A 17,486-nucleotide genomic window follows, 5' to 3' on the forward strand; every position below is an offset into this window, starting at 1 on the left:
TCGGGATACATGAAGCTATCAAGCAACGCCACTCATGAAGTCAGCACTATCGCTCGTGATCATCCGCATGGACAAGCAGAGATAAGAAAGGGCAACTTCTATGTTTGAAGATATTGAAGTAAGCATCAAATATGATGACATACTTACCTATAATTTAAAGTGGAAAAGGCTGCTCTAGACAATGCAATTTTTGTTCAGTAAATATGCCTCGCAATAAATTATTGCTTCATTACACAATCCTACGAGCACAACACTGATTGAGAACCTAACTGACCGCCGTTTTATCTGGAAATCATGTCCACGAAAGCCAGATCTGAACAACTCGGCAATCGTTTACCTTGCTCGCCGTATGACCAATGGAATGACAGAATTTAAATAACGTCGCCGTATGATGGCGTTGTGTGACGGTATGAATGCCTGGGTGATCTTGAAATAGTCTCCCCGAAATAGTCTGCACATGTTCGCGGGCGTGAAGCTGAGAAACTAGAAGGGTTTTAGTCTTAAGAAGGGCAGGGCTGTGAATTGCACCGAATTATCTTTAAGATGGCTATTTCATCTTAAAACCACCTACAGATGTGGGACACTCCCTTTACATCAATCCTTGTTAATGACGTCATTTAATCAGGGCATCCTGAAAGGTTGACCGCTTGCAACACCACTAATAAACATCATATATAGTTAACAACACATCCGCAGTGCCGACAGTGCTGCGTGGCCTTATTTCCGCCGCCTAGCTTGTTCCTGCCATCTACACATTGTACTGTGTGTGATCCCAACTACTCGGCGCTCGCCGTTCGCTGCCGGGAGTGCCCAACATAGATACTTAGTACTGCAGCTCGGCCACGTGACCCCGATGACTGGTGAGTTGCTCACGCACCGATGTAGTGGGACAGTGCTGACCTGTTTCATCGCATTGACCCCTAATAGGCAATCTGAGAATGATGTAAGCCCTCTGCAGTTTGTCTCGTGCTGTTTTCTCTTAGTCTCTTTGAAGCTGAAGTTGAAATCTAATAGTATTGGCTATTTTTCACGGATTGCTATAGCTGTATTGCTCCCTTAAACGGGTAGCACTCAGATTACTCAGCAATTCTGTTGGAACGTGTCCAACATTTAAAGACAGACGCAAAGTTGAGCAGCTTCAACAAGAGTCTGGCATTTTGCGATATGCAGCCAAATATGCCACTCCCCAATCGTTATTTTGTAACACGATCTATTACGCGTGTTTCGTTAGATTTCCCCCCTAGTTCTTAAATAAATGATAGCTGGATCATAGTACCTGAAAAATCTGGGTCACGCCATGCACTAAATGTATGACAAATAAAAAAGTAACTGGTCCACTGTCACCAGCTATAACAATCGAGTTACCTTACGAATATATCCCAGGTTTGTGGGTTTATGGAAAGATGATACTTAAGGAAACATGTCATAGGGGAGACGGGGGACTAGTTGTCACATGAGTAGTTGGCATACAACTTATATCTCAGTTATAACAATCAGAGAACACAATTAGAATGAAGCGCGGTTCTAATGAAGTGATCGACCCAGGTCGAATTATTCGCGACGTGCATGTACCGCACTACGTCCGGAAAATATATTTGAAACATGTTGCCATGACAGATGTTGTGGCTTATGGTCAATGTAACAACTAGTCCCAATCGTAACGAGTGCAGTAATGACCGTCAATTTTGAGCCCGGAGATCCACAGGACACGGACCGAAAACGCCCATTCTGCGGGCTTTACCGGTCAGTTAACGCGGTTCTGTAGCGTACCCATTCGACTCGAAAATCCTTCCAGGGACCGTGATCAGCCCTGCGCAGGGAACCAACCTGCCTGGTCCAGGCCACTGCCCGGTGAACCTCGGCTGACCGAGCTGTTCGGCTAGGTGCAGACCAGGGCCGGCCCAGCGGCTCAGTTGACACGACGGTAGTCCACGACTGTCTGAGGCTACGGGTCACGTTGCGCGACGCGCATGGGAGAGAGGGCAGCGGCTATCAACGAGATCTTCTGCAGAGAGAGAGGGACACACACACACACACACACACATACACATACACATACACATACACATGCACACACACACACACGCGCACACACACACACACACACACACACACACACACATATATATATATATATATATATATATATATATATATATATATATATAGTTACATGTGTATATATGTATGAATAGCTTTTGGTATTTTAGTCTTATACACGGTTTAAAAAACGATGCATACATATATCCAAAATACCAACACTCTTGGGCTTACGTTCATCATTAATTCGAGTTGTGTTCCGTCCACTGGGCGGCGGCCGTGCCCGCTGCTGCTGGCCACCGTATAAATTACTCCAACGCACGTATTACACCATCCCAGAATTAATCGGCTGTTAAGGGTGGCAGGCCGTTGTCGGAACGCTGCGCGCCCCGGCTCCGGCTCCGGTGTCCAGCCATATTTCACGCGGCCGACGGTGCACCGGCGTCCGGCCGTGGAAAAACGAGCCCAGCCGGCTGCAGACGCAGGGGAGCCCAACCGGTCAGAGACGCCGGGAAGACGCCGGGGAACCCAGCCGGCCACGGGCGCCGGGAAGACGTCGGTGAGCACAGCCGACTACAGACGCTGGGGAGCCCAGCCGGCCACAAGCGCCGGGAAGACGTCGGTGAGCCCAGCCGGCCACAGACGCTGGGGAACCCAGCCGGCCACGGGCGCCGGGAAGACGTCGGTGAGCCCAGCCGGCCACAGACGCTGGGGAGCCCAGCCGGCCACAGGCGCCGGGAAGACGCCGGGGAGCTCAGTCGGCTGCAGACGTCGAGAAGGCGCCGGGGAGCCCAGCCCGCCACAGACGTCGAGAGAGCGTCGGGGAGCCCAGCCGGCCACAAGCGCCGGGAAGACGTCGGTGAGCCCAGCCGGTCACAGGCGCCGGGAAGACGTCGGTGAGCCCAGCCGGCCACAGGCGCCGGCCACTCGCGTTCAGATATCTCGGACGGTGGGACGGAAACATAAAGGCTGTATCAGACGTGTTATTGATAGCGGAGTTTACTTAGGGCATTATTTTCTAAGCCGCCAGGTGACAGTTTCTCCATGGCGGGTCTGATAGTGCCCAGTGACAGATAGCGCGCTGAGGACTGCGCTGGTGGCCAGTGTCAGCAGCCAGCGCTGCGGCCAGCGAAGGCCGCGACCGCTGCCGCGCAGCACCTGAAGCCAGCAACCAGCAGTGACGGCGGGCGACAAAGACCGACACGCCTCGTGGACACCGGGGGTGCGGCCAGCGGCGGGTGGCTCGGGACCTCAGCCTCATACCAGCGCGCAGACGGGACGGTTCAGCGTATGCTGTGGTTACGGCGCCGGCCTAGTCGTGGCACGCATTTACAATGCACGCCACAATCTGAGGACATCACTGGCGGTACCAATTTGGAAGTGCTTTGAAACAGAGACACCAAGTGCACAATTACTGCGAGGTATGACACAGTAAGTCAGCATGCTGTTCTGCACGTGCACACTGCACACCCATATCATCCAATACCTCCGATTTCAACAAAATCTTAGATATTCTATTTTTTTCCTTCCTTTTTTATTTCAGGATAGGCAGGCACATAGGGCCGACCACAGCAGCAAGCAGCTATTCTTAAGTCATCTCATAGAGTAATATTGAGCAGGCGAAAGACGCTGGGAACGTATTCCGTCCACTTCCATCAGTTTTGGTCAACTGGTGCGTCATGGCCCGATGCGGGCTGCAGTAAGGAGGGATTCGCGGAGTCTGGCATCTTCAGGTACCATTCCGCAGGCGTACAAACCGGCAAGCTCACATGCAGCGCACCTGGTGGTCAGTTAAAGAACGGGTGTCCTCCGTGTCCTCACGTAACGGACCAAGGTACGAATCGATACAGATATAGGCATGGCATAGATTATGACATGTTAAACCAGGTAGAGTCAAAGTTTCGTGCGGCTGCAGTTAAATCTATGCATTCATTTCACTACGTAACTTACCCCACAGGTTGTAGGCGACGAAAACTGAGGTTTGTACCACTACCCAAGCATGGCGGTCGCTGTAGTTACGACACCGAACGCATTCTTCCGGCCTACGGCTGGTCTGTCGTGTCGTAACTATATCGCCGAGCGGTAACGTGACACAGATGGGGTGGTATTCATGTCGCGAAATACAGAGCACTAAGTTAGTCGCGTGATCGGTGGAAAATTCGTTTCCATTCTCACGCTTTTCATTCTACTGTTCGAATGTTTACCTAGCTGTCTCATATTCGTGATATATTTTGTTTGTGGGCACGGAGTTTGCCATGAACAGAGCGCGAGTCCTTTGTGCCGCTAATGTATACGGTAAAGACAGCACACCTTGCCATTATCTTGCCATTCCATATCGTTCCTGGTTACAAAGCAATAGTTCATAAATTTGTCCTGCAAACAATGCAGCAGCTGTGCAGCTAGTAGATGAAAGACATTGACTTTTACTTACATATCAGCGTATGGCAGGGCTACAGTTGTCAGGCCCTAACAGCTGGCTACGCAATTGAAGGAAACCTTACCTGCAGTCAGTATGTACTGAAAAACGTTTTTAAATGAATTTAATGGGCGACACAAAAACAACAATCCTGCTGCAAACTATAATATTCAGTTGAAAGGAACATTTTGGTTGTAATGGAAAGCTATGGAAACATATCTACTTTACCAGCAACCTATGGCACGCTGTTTTCCGAGTCACCCGTGCCCGGGTGGCCGGTCGAATGTGGCACGCTCAGGTGGGGAAAGGCCAATTTGACCCTCTTACATATCACAAGCAAGACAGCTATGCATGCTGCATTGACAGGGAAGTCAGGGGTTTATGTGAACTCGTTTGTGCATTTTCTAAGACCCTTTGGGCTTAACATATGGGCCAAATAAGTGAAACAAGGCCAAACTTGAATCACTAGCGAGTGCCCCCAGACCTCAACATCCAGCCAACTTTAACACCGGTAGTTTTCAGGAGAAAGATTTCGCTAATTCACGACAGGTCAGCAACCTTAAATCACCATTAAGAGGTCACAGTGACCAAAGTCGTTCGACATCATTTCCATCTTTGAATTCAACATCCGTGCCAAGAATTACACGAGCCAGAAAATTATTCCCATCAAAAGGTGGACTAAAGCCATCTTCAGTCAGTGACCTCCACTGACCTCGAAAAAGTCAACGCACAATATTTGTTGGCGTCTTTGTGATCAACTAATTCCAAATTAGTTTCAAAAAACGAGCCCACTTAACAAGTTTCTCAGAAAAAAAGGTTGATTTTAAAATTTTGAAGTAAATTTAGTCCCAAAACTTTGAATGCGTGGTATTCTAGAATCGAAGCTCACACTAAGCCGGACTCATTGCATGAGCCCTAAGCTCACAATCCGGTCGTGAAATCCCAGTTCAACAGCACAATTCCTTAGCTGGTCTGAATTGACCACAAGGTCGATCATTTTGTTGAATACTGCGATCTGAACTTTTTGGCTGGACGAAGTTTTGAGCTCGTCCGCTGCAAGCAGTGCTTGTTTTGTGAGTCCCCGCTTCACATTCGATCTTGATACTCCATGTCAGCGGCAGAATTTGTCGGCGAAAGCTCAACATGCAGCAGTGCACGGACGGCTCGTCTTTCCCTTTGACGTCACCCTACCAATGACGCGGGGCTCCCGCTGGCCGCAGGCCATTCCGGCCAAGGGTAAATAGCGGGCACCTAAACCGACTCGAACAAATCGCGGCACGCGTGGGCGAATCGAACGGCAGACACTCTATTCAGCCGGGCTACCGGGACGGAAGGAATAAGTCGCAATTATTTGAATTTTATGAGGTGAGTGAAACCTGCATCAAAATCAAATTCCTCCGTAAAAAACTCGCTGCCGAATTGACTTAAAATGTGCCATAAGAACTACCTTTGCTTTTAGCAATGATCTGGCTTTGAACCGCTACAGGTCAGTGGCTACGATATTTTTTGCACGACAAGATCGGCTATTCAATTGCCGACAACTACAGAAAGGCTGCGTCACTGCGCCGCCGGTTAAATTAACCCCCTCGGCCGGGCCGATGTTAACCTACACATAACTTACATATAACAATTTGGTGGACCATGGCCACAATATTCAATCGTTTGAGGCCATCCGAAATTGCAGCAGATAAAGATAATGGGCAAAAACCTTTTATAGACCGATAGAATATTGGAAATTAGGCCACGGTTGACTGTTCTTAAACCCGCTCCATTATTGGACTCAGCCAAATCGGTCAGTTTTCAGCCACAGCGCATACGTACAAGCCGACATCGGTAAAGACAGCATTTTGTTTTTTTTCAAATCACTGATGATCACTGGTAACTGGATCGAGCGGTCCTTTATATATTCATGCCAGAGTGTACATTAACTGTCCCGTATGCCAGCATGGTGCGCTGGCACTGCTGATCATTTCAATAGCGTGCGCCGCGCCGATGGATCACCGAGCGCCGATAGATCACCGACCGGCAGGTGCAGGGCAGCACCAAGTCTGACCCTGGCAACAGCACTGGTCTCATCCTGGGAACAGTCCCATCCCGGAAGCAGCACCTTGCCTGATCCCGGAGCAGGTCCATCTCATCAAGAGAACATTGTCCAGTCGGATCCCGGGAGCAGCTTCTGTCCTGACATTGGAAACAGTCTGTAGTGTGATCCTGAACAATGTGCCCAGTTTGATATCGGGCACAAACCAAGTGTAATCGTGAAAACAATACCCTTTTCGATCCCGAGTGAAGCGCCCAGTCTAATCCCGATATGAATGCCTAGTGTAATCGTGAGAATAACACCCCTTTCAATCACAAGTGAAGCGCGCAGTCTAGCCCCAATAAACATGCCTCGTCTAATCCGGGGACACGGATGACTGCGTTCCCACCTACAGCAGCCGGCGCGCGCCGCGGCCGGACAGGGTAGCGCGCGCTCCAGCCGGGCGGGAGCAGATGTCGCCCGCAGATAAGCCCCGTGCTCTGTCTCATAACCTGAGGCAGCCCAGCCCGGCTTAGCCACGTCGCATCACATAACACACACCGCCCGATTTACGATCGCTCATGAGCGAGCCTAACACGACGTGGAGGTGAATCATGTCAGCTGTGGAGGCGGCGCGGCGGTGGTCGCGACGCGAGGGGTGTCAGGCCGGCCACGGACCGGGCGCGCCTCAGTCACGCGACAACACGCCGCGCCAAGGCCGCCAGTCCATCTTCGGCCGGCTGAGGCCAGCCCGCCTCGCACCGCGCCCGCCGGGGTCAGCGCTGGTAACGGTCGCGGAGCGGTAGAAAGACATGACATCGCTGCTGTGCCTCGTTCGGGCTCGGGCTCGGGCTCGGGCCCTTGCTTCCGCCACGGCTTCGGCCGGTGCTGCGCTTTCCAGCACTCAGACGCTGGCAACCACCTCCTCTAGGCCGTCGGGTCGCGACGTACCACCCAGCTATCGCAATGGTCAACCATCGCGCCTTCTGTTCGAGCTCAAGAACCCGCTAACTGCAGAAGTGCGCAACAAAAAAAAAAAACTCGAATAATTAACTAAAATAAGAGGCGCCTCGGCCTGCCAGACGAGCGAATCGTTTGAAATAGCGGGCGACCTGGCTGACGACGGTGGCCAAAAGTGACCACTGACTGACCTATGACCACCAGCTTGATCTGGTGCTGCACGGTTCCGTATCCTGTGATGCCCTTGCAGCCGTAGGTGCCGCCCAGCTCGGCGGTCGCCGACTTCACTCGCAGATGTCGCGGACCGAACCGGATCAGCGGCCACCGGATCCCGTCCACCTTCTGGCCGTCCTGAAGCATGGCACGCTCGCCTCAGTCACCTGCGCCGCGGCTGCCTCTTAACAGCTTCCTCGTGCACGCGCAGGGTTCTCTCCCACACACGCCAGACACCTGCACACAAGCACGCTTGCTTGTCATGTATACATGCGCACGCAGGTACACAGCCACACATGCACAATAGGTGCCTTCATGGGTGAGATCCCCTGTACCGAATTCACCTGCTACCCCTGGGGCTGTGCCGATTCTGACAACGCCGATTTACCGAACTGCTACCCATTCCTTATCAGTTATGCCCACCCGTCACCCAGCCGTTTGTACTTCTCAGCATTTTAGTTATGAATAATGAAAACCGTTTTCAGGCATATTTACACCCAAAACTTGGCCTTACGTTGACAGTTGCAATAGCAGCGTGACTGGAGCTAATTATGACTAGCTAGCTAAGTGGTACCAATGTGTAGTAGCTTTGAGGTACCTACCCGACATTTTGAAAACGTCTTACCCATACCACACCTGCAATTTTTCCCAAATATGTGTCCAGCCTAGCCCATTACCCATTCCATATAGGTAACTACGGGTTTAGCCAACGCGTGAAGTCATCTAATTCACACTCACCCGTATACGCACACTCGCAGTTGCACATGTACCCGGGATGCCTTTCAATGACCGCATGTGCACATTTCAGCCTGCCCCCAAGCTGTGAAAGGTCGCGCTCTTATATTAAGGAAAGGTTTCGTGTTTTGCGGTCACCAACACCAAAAACTCCTAAGCATATTCATGACAAAACAGCCTTTCTTTTCTGACCTTTGGGCTCTATCTTACCACCCCTTCTGCCCGTTCTGACCGGCTGTTGTGACCTAATCACCATGTTTTAGCGAGAACTCCTGATGGCACTCCCGGCAAATACGATGCTACACTCACGTAGGACCCACGTCCCGAAACCATCCGGAGACGTGCATCTAAATACTCCTGTGGAAATCCACGCGGAACACTTAGATGCAAAGCTTCTCACTGCGAAGGCTTGTTGCAGCGGTGGTTCTGCCGTCGTCACGTCCAATGTCCATTAACATAATACGATGTCACCCGACTACAGAAACGCCAGGTCAGATACAATAAATTACAAAACATCATACCACATACCAAACCACAACATTAAGTCTGTTCTTTCCTCCCCTTCACTTTCCCTGTACGTTCTGAACTGTCAGTTACAACCACAGGAGCAAGAAGTCAGTGAGCGAAAGGAAAATGCAGTCGTAAAACGAAGAAAGATATTAGAGCTGGCACTGAAGCTTCTCGTCTCTCGTACATGGCCTTGACTAGCACTGAAGCTCCTTGTTTTATTGTTGTTTTTTTGCACGTGCCACCTTTTACCGAAAAGTTCGACTATTGAGGGAGTGACGTTTTAGCCGGTCAGATCCAACGACGGCAGTACCGGCCTGGATCCATCGGCCCCGCCTGTCAGGTTTACCGCTCGCTCGGTTGATTGGGGATGGCTGCGCACGCCTGTCCTTCGTGGTATTCCGTGCTAACCCTCCAGCGGAGGACTCCCATCCCTATAACGTACGATGGCTCGATGTCGGTACCCTCTTCCACGGCGCGTCCAACGCCCACCAGTTCCTCATACTCGGTCGCGACGAGGTTGATGGGACCGGCCTAAACTTCCAGATCGTTCACTGCTGCCGCGACTGCTGCTGCTCTGACTGCCGCTGCTCTGACTGCTGTTGCGACTGCTGCTGTTCTGGCTGCTGCTGCTCTGGCTGCTGCTGCGGCTGCTGCTGCGGCTGCTGCCGCTCTGGCTGCTGCTGCTCTGACTGCTGCCGTTCCGGCTGCTGCCGCTCTGGCTGCTGCTGCTCTGGCTGCTGCCGCTCTGGCTGCTGCTGCTCTGATTGCTGCTGCTCAGGCTGCTGCTCTGACCGGCTGCTGCTGCTCTGGCTGCTGCTGCAGGTGCTGCCGCTCTGGCTGCTGCTGCTCTGGCTGCTGCTACGGCTGCTGCTGCAGGTGCTGCCGCTCTGGCTGCTGCTGCTCTGACTGCTGCCGTTCAGGCTGCTGCTGCTCTGGCTGCTGCTGCTCTGGCTGCTGCTACGGCTGCTGCTACAGGTGCTGCCGCTCTGGCTGCTGCTGCTCTAACTGCTGCTACTCTGGCTGCTGCTGCGGCTGCTGCTGCGGCTGCTGCCGCTCTGGCTGCTGCTGCTCTGGCTGCTGCTGCTCTGGCTGCTGCTGCGGCTGCTGCTGCGGCTGCTGCCGCTCTGGCTGCTGCTGCTCTGGCTGCTGCCGTTCCGGCTGCTGCTGCTCTGGCTGCTGCTGCTCTGGCTGCTGCTGCTCTGGCTGCTGCTACGGCTGCTGCTGCAGGTGCTGCCGCTCTGGCTGCTGCTGCTCTGACTGCTGCCGTTCCGGCTGCTGCTGCTCTGGCTGCTGCTGCTCTGGCTGCTGCTACGGCTGCTGCTGCAGGTGCTGCCGCTCTGGCTGCTGCTGCTCTGATTGCTGCTGCTCAGGCTGCTGCTCTGACCGGCTGCTGCCTTCTCTGTCGGGTGTGTCGCACCAGGCGGACTTCTCTGTCGGGTGTGTCGCACCAGGCGGACTTCTCTGTCGGGTGTGTCGCCCCCGGTCCGGTCACCTGCCTCTCGTCACGAGGCACTGCCATTAGCCAGCAGAACACTTTCTGGGTAGCTCAGCGCGAGAATCCTCCAGTAGCGTACCGCGGTGACGCCTCAGCTGGCTGCTCCGATGAGCCGGTGCGCCGACTGCATCCCAGCTCTACTCGACCCCGATGACGCAGAGCGCACACACACACACATACACGCTCGTTACATACCGCGCCAACACGTTCACTTTGTGGGATGGGTGAGCTTCTGACAAAACCTTACAGCAGGCGACCCTGAGCCGTTTATAAGTGTGCAATATATACAGCTAACCATGAACCTTATCCCTCAGTTCGCCAGCCCCTCGCGTTGTAATGTTCCTGGCATATGAGTAAAGCAGCTTCATCACTGCTCAAGATTGCCTTACACATCGGCTGACAGAGCAGGTAAGTCATAACATTCTCCTTTTTAAAACTCCGCCGTACACAGCATGTGCACTGTTTCCGCAATCGGCCTCCCGATCGGGCCATAAAAGGCGGCGGGGTCCGCAGCTTGATCATCGAGTCCACAGAACAATGACGAATACATTAGCCCTACGTGCTGACACAGGCACACCACTCCGTGAGTGGCTCACCGGACTAGCTGCCCGAGCTACGTCATACATCCACCTGGTTGACGTTGTCCCAACCCACCATACAATCACGTTTACATCAATGCCGCGCTCCTCAAGGAGAAAATTCAACTTCTCGGCCAAAGCCTGCCTTCTGTCTGTCTATCACACTTCATATGAAATACCGTCATTCGTGGACGCCATTCGGCTGCACGTTGACCCACACATTGCGGGCACGCGTTGTGGACGTCACCCAGACGCTGACGCCGCACTGGCTGGGTCGTCACGGCTGTCAAATAAGAAAAACGCGGACACTTGGCTGCGTCGGTAGTGAGAGCTAGTTCCTTCTTTCTGCTGTCATTCACTCCCCACTTTGTAACGATACGATCCCCTACAGCGGCCCAATATGCGATGAGTACCTTGGATACCATGCGCCCGCCAGTATCGGCGGCACCGGTCCCTCTTCCACCTCGCCTAGGTCTGGCCTTTTCCGGGTAGGGGTGGCTGAAGAACACAGACTCCGCGTCCTTCCTAGTCCCCTGGCTCATGGTCATCGGTGTCGGTCGGATTCTCACCACAGAAAGTTTGGTCAAGACCACGTAAACCACGAGATATGTCAGCTTCACGGTTTACGAATTCCCGGCTCTTGACTTCCCGGCTCCCGACTTCACGGCTCCCAACTTCACGACTCCCAACTTCACGGCTCCCGACTTCATGGCTCCCGACTTCATGGCTCCCAACTTCCCGGCTCCCAACTTCACGACTCCCAACTTCACGGCTCCCGACTTCATGGCTCCCGATTTCACAGCTTCTCGCTACCTCCCACGACCACCGCTCCTTTCGGCTCTGCCGTCGCGCTGGCGCTTCGCTGCCCAGACCACCTATAGACATCACCCTTACTGTCCTCCGATCTGTACGGAACTCTTGGTCTTCCAGATAATAGTGCTTTCATTTGAGTCGCATGACAACATTTTCCTGTCCGCCCAATTCATCCATCTCATTCCACAACCGTGTCCTTGTTGTGTGCATCTTGTCTTGTCGAGCCAATGGACTGAGTGAATGCCTGGCCACTGGTCAACGAAGAACTCAAATGGATGCGACAACTTCTCGCTAATAACGAGCACAGCATCCACATGATTGAAGAGAAAGCTGGCTCATAATACTGCAGTACATCCAGTTGTAGTCTAGTCCCAAGACCTCGATGACAACGGGGCCGACCCCCTCCCTTAACGCCAACGGGGCCGACCCCCTCCCTTAACGCCAACAGGGCCGACCCCCTTCCTTAACGCCAACGGGGCCGACCCCCTCCCTTAACGCCAACGGGGCCGATCCCCTCCCTTAACGCCAGTGGGGCCGATACCCTCCCTTAACGACAGCGGGGCCGATACCCTCCCTTAACGCCAACGGGGCCGACCTCCCCCCCCCTTAACGCCAACGGGGCCGACCCCCTCCCTTAACGCCAACGGGGCCAACCCCCTTCCTTAACGTCAGTGGGGCCGATACCCTCCCTTAACGCCAACGGGGCCAACCCCCTCCCTTAACGCCAACGGCGCCGACCACCTCCCTTAACACCAACGGGGCCGACACCCTCCCTTAACGCCAGCGGGGCCGACCCCCTTCCTTAACGCCAGTGGGACCGATACCCTTCCTTAACGCCAACGGGGCCGACCCCCTCCCTTAACGCCAACGGGGCCGATACCCTCCCTTAACGCCAACGGGGCCGACCCCCTTTCTTAACGCCAGTGGGGCCGATACCCTCCCTTAACGCCAACGGGGCCGACCCCTCCCTTAACGCCAACGGGGCCGACCTCCTTCCTTAACGCCAATGGGGCCGATACCCTCCCTTAACGCCAACGGGGCCGACCCCCTCCCTTAACGCCAACGGGGCCGATACCCTCCCTCAACGCCAACGGGGCCAATCCCCTCCCTTCACGCCAGTGGGGCCGACCCCCTCCCTTAACGCCAATGGGGCCGACCCCCCTTTTCTATGACAATCAAATGACGGTAGCCGACAAGAAGGACAAGAAGGCTGACCGGAGCCTTAAAGTAACAGCCTGGTCATGAAGACAACGTATCCAAGACGCGCCTGTGCTGAAAATGACCACTGTAGTTTACCAGTCCTGCTGCACTATCAGCCACTGTAAGCACTGCCCTAACGGTGCCCACACTGGCCACATGGCCACGACCCTGGGATGGCGTGTGCAGTGGCAAGATGGAGGCCCTAATCACCATCTGAAGGAGGCCCTGATCACCATCTGAAGGAGGTCCTAATCACCATCTGAAGGAGGCCCTGATCACCATCTGAAGGAGGTCCTAATCACAATCTGAAGGAGGCCCTAATCACCATCTGAAGGAGGTCCTAATCACCATCTGAAGGAGGTCCTAATTACCATCTGAGGGAGGCCCTGATCACCATCTGAAGGAGGTCCTTATCACCATCTGAAGGAGGCCCTGATCACCATCTGAAGGAGGTCCTAATCACCATCTGAAGGAGGCTCTAATCACCATCTGAAGGAGGCCCGCAACTGGCCCAAGTAGCTGAAGGTTAACAACACCATCGTTATTCGTTGCTTTGGCAGGCAGAGCCTCCAAACGCTGCAAACAGTTTACGTCCGTGAGCGCGACGCGACGATAACTCGCTAAGTCGACGCAAAGGGCACACGCTGATCATTTGACGGTCCGCCGCCTGTGGCCAGAACGTGCCGCGTTTTTACTGAAAGTCCCCTCGGGGCTTAAACGTAGGCTCGAGTGGGGTCAGTTTCAACCCCCCAGGTTTTTCTAGAATAACTTCCGAACGACGCAGCGTAGCCAGCCGCGCCAATCTCTGTGGAACTGTAGGCTCCCCAATGGATCCGATTCATCCCAGCCCTCAGCTGAATCGAGCGCAGGTCTGATGATAAGTGGTACCTGGGTCCAGTCTTAACCCGGTCCGGGTTCAGTCTGGTCTAATTCCGCTCTTTCTTGCCCTGGTTCCTTCTCAGCCCTTATCACTTTGACACAGACTCAGCACTGAACACCTCGGCCGAGTCCCACCCCGCTTCAGACTCACACCAGTCTTGTTTCACCCTCGTTCAGTCTTGCCTCGGTCTAGTCTTACGCCTTCTTGACCTGATCCAGCCCCTCATTACTCCTCACCTTGGTCCAGTCGACGAGCAGGTGCGAAGCGGACGAGACGGGGCATGTGAGCTTGACCGGGTCACCGAGCTTGACTACCACCAGATCGGTAGCCTCCTCGGGGTTAATTTGCGGTGGTCCTGCAAAATAGAGGGCTCGGTGAACCTCAGCGACTCTGACAGGAAGCGACTTACCGTGGGTCACCTCTGCGATACGATGTCCGTACCAAAGGGCGGTGTCAGTGACACACCTGTACCCCGAGCAGGTGGTGACTGGAAAGACTAGTGTGCCGCCGACCATGTAGTCAACAGACAACGAAAACAGGGGCTTGAAAGATCGGTTTGCTGCCTCCGCTATTATATCTCGACAAGAGACACGGAAGGAATGACACATCGCGACTGGACAGGTCTGCCTGCTACAGTCGCAGCACTGTCGAGACACCGACGGTCCGACTGGAAGTGTCTGGACAGTACGGTGTGCAGCTGACTTTATACCGTCGAGAGACACCGACGGTCCGACTGGCAGTGGCTGGACAGTTCGGTGTGCAGCTGACTTTATACCGTCGAGAGACGCCGACGTAGCACAGCCGGTCAGCCAGCCGGCACCCGCCGGCGGCCTCCAACGCGAGGTTGGCTGGGACGCTGACCAGTTGGATGTAGGTTCAGCCCAATAGCTGCCACTAGGCGGTGCGTACGGCTCGCTGCGGTAAGCGATAGAGGTGCCAGTTGGATTCATAATTTTTGGAATTCCAAAAATTTTCAACGTCTTTTTGGAAATGGGCAGGTACAGGCAGAAATCTTCAAAATTTTTGAGACAGCCGATATCATTCTGTCGTGCCGCAAATTTGCATGCATCTCTATTCATTTAATGCGGATGCACAATACTTACCCCGGTCTTTGGTTTTCTGTCTATTCGAATCCAGTGAGGGAAAGCATCGACAGGAGTAGTGAGTAAGGTTATTGGGTAGGTAATAGCTATTTCATGTACAAATTGGAAATTTTGTGACGACCTGATTTTTCTGACACTTTTTGGACATACAGCTGATCCATCCTTGGGCTTGGGGTCTGACCCCGGACAAGAACTTCCGGAAAACGGCTGCTCTGTCAGGCGAACAGCGCTGGCCGCCGGCCGCTCCACGCAGACCTCACATCGGGCTCTCACCCGACGGGCGGCGGCGAGCCACCGCTGGCTGCCCTCCGACTCGCAGACCTCACATCGGGCTCTCACCCGACGGGCGGCGGCGAGCCACCGCTGGCTGCCCTCCGACTCGCAGACCACACATCGGGCTCTCACCCGACGGGCGGCGGCGAGCCACCACTGGCTGCCCTCCGACTCGCAGACCTCGCAGCCCTTTTCAGCCGGGGATCTGGCACACTGCTGCGGTCCGGTCTGGTCTGGTCTGGTCCGCTGCGTCCCAACAACAGACGGTCTGGTTCGGACGGACGGTCCCACCAGCTGAAGAGCCATCGGTGGCCCGCGAAAAACGCTTGTCTGATAGGTTGTTATTTGAAACGTTTATTCTGATATCTAGAAACTAAACTTAACTGCTGATCTTTCTTGAATGGTGAACTTGAGGCTCGTTGTGTCCTCAATTCTCGATATCGGTCTCTTGAGGTTGTCGATGTCGCGAATATCTACTAAAATGTTATTGATGTACCTGCAATACAAGAAGGGCCAGAACTCTTGATGGGCTAACGCTTTCAAATAGCCGCTTTCAGACAACAATTTTCGCAGAATCACCGACGTGGGTGAATGCCTTTATGACGGGAGTGAGTGTCCAAAAAGATACATGACTGGGTTGGTTATAACCATCAAATAACCAGACCATAGCCTTCGTCCATATATATATATATATATATATATATATATATATATATATATATATATATATATATATATATATATATATATCTCTCTCTCTCTCTCTCTCTCTCTCTCTCTCTCTCTCTCTCTCTCTCTCTCTCTCTCTCTCTATCTATCTATCTATCTATCTATCTATCTATCTATATCTATATCTATATCTATATATATATATATATATATATATATATATATATATATATATATATATATATGTATATATAGATATAGATATAGATAGATAGATAGATAGATAGATAGATATATATATATATATATATATATATATATACAAATGTGCATATATTTCAACCATGGCCACTTCACTAATGCACACAGGTTCATTAAACTTTCTCCCTCAATGCGCTTCATCCCATAGTTATCATAGCTATCAAAGGTAAAATTAAAATCGTGGAGCAAACTGGAAATTTGTAATTCATGCTGCATAACAGTTTTTTATAGCCTGCCGAGTACTCAAAGGTGAAGTGCCTGCGCTAAACTGCAGTGAATATGATTCATCCACATCGTCGTCATCTGCTGCATCGCCTAATGCTACCAGCCAGTACAGCCCGGAATCACGAAGTGCCCATCTGCAAGAAAGCCTGCGACATGGAGGTGGAAGGCGGCTGTCACGCATGCAATGGATGCAATGCCTGGCTGTGAAGTGGCTGGAGAAGCAGGCCATGCATGTTTCTCTCCTGAGTTATCCCTTTCATGGTGATTGCACGGCCAGTCGGGGAGAAAGAAGTCGTCCGTGAAGATGTGATTCTGCTCGACTGGTAGTGACGGGTGAATGATCGGGAACATTTCCCCCCTTCCCGCCCCAGCACGGAGAAACTTGTGAATAGGATGTGTTTCGTTAATGGTTAATTTACAACCGTCATCGAAACTAAAAGTGGCAACCATCATAAACGTATGTGGTGGTGGTGGCATTGAGCAGTAATTCCAGGACACGTAGACTGCTGAGTTCTAAACATTCACGATGCGTTGTGACCATTGTACACAGTTAAATCGTTTCGTGCATCCCTGCGAATGTTGGAGAATTTATGCATCGAGGGCATAAACGTGTTGAATGCATGGGCATCCATGGTCACGTATTGAACGATACCATGTCTTACATCACGACACAGCTGCATCGAGTAAATGAGGGATGCCTTGCTGTTGATAGTTTCTTATGGCATACATTGTGGCTGCGTTTCATCTTAACTATCGTGCTACCAATAGTCGAAATCCTGTTCTATGATTGGTTGGGCGGCCACGATAGATTTGTGACGCGACGGGTGTGACGTCACACTTGTCGACTACTGGACTGGCAAAACGTTTTAACATTTCGGTAGTCCGCGGGGCGTCCATGAACATAGCGGCGCGCAGCGGGGCGACATCATGTTAGTGCTTTGGCTTTTTTAGTTGATGTGCGGGCTACTAGGGATTTAGCGGTGCATTGTCTTTTTAAGCTTGCGACTTCATGGGTGACTGCTTCTAAACTTATTTTTCTTCCCAAATTTGGTGGGCACAGATGCGTGGCTAATGTAACGCTTTCCAGTAGTCAGT

At 52.6% G+C, this 17,486-nt stretch overlaps 1 protein-coding gene across 1 annotated transcript in view; it reads right to left on the minus strand.

Annotated features, from left to right (window-relative positions):
- Positions 1–17,486, minus strand: part of LOC119113071 (fibroblast growth factor receptor-like 1) — a 72,668-nt gene that overhangs the window by 20,682 nt on the left and 34,500 nt on the right. The window contains exons 3-4 of the mRNA XM_037237392.1: positions 14,097–14,215; positions 7,628–7,787 (exon numbers count right to left, since the gene is read on the minus strand). Coding sequence (XP_037093287.1) covers positions 7,628–7,787; positions 14,097–14,215 — 279 coding nt within the window. The remainder of the gene's footprint in view (positions 1–7,627; positions 7,788–14,096; positions 14,216–17,486) is intronic.

The sequence above is a fragment of the Pollicipes pollicipes genome, unplaced genomic scaffold (genome assembly GCF_011947565.3).
Source record: "Pollicipes pollicipes isolate AB1234 unplaced genomic scaffold, Ppol_2.1 Scaffold_7261;HRSCAF=8764_pilon_pilon_pilon, whole genome shotgun sequence".
Classification (NCBI taxonomy): Eukaryota; Metazoa; Arthropoda; class Thecostraca; order Pollicipedomorpha; family Pollicipedidae; genus Pollicipes; species Pollicipes pollicipes.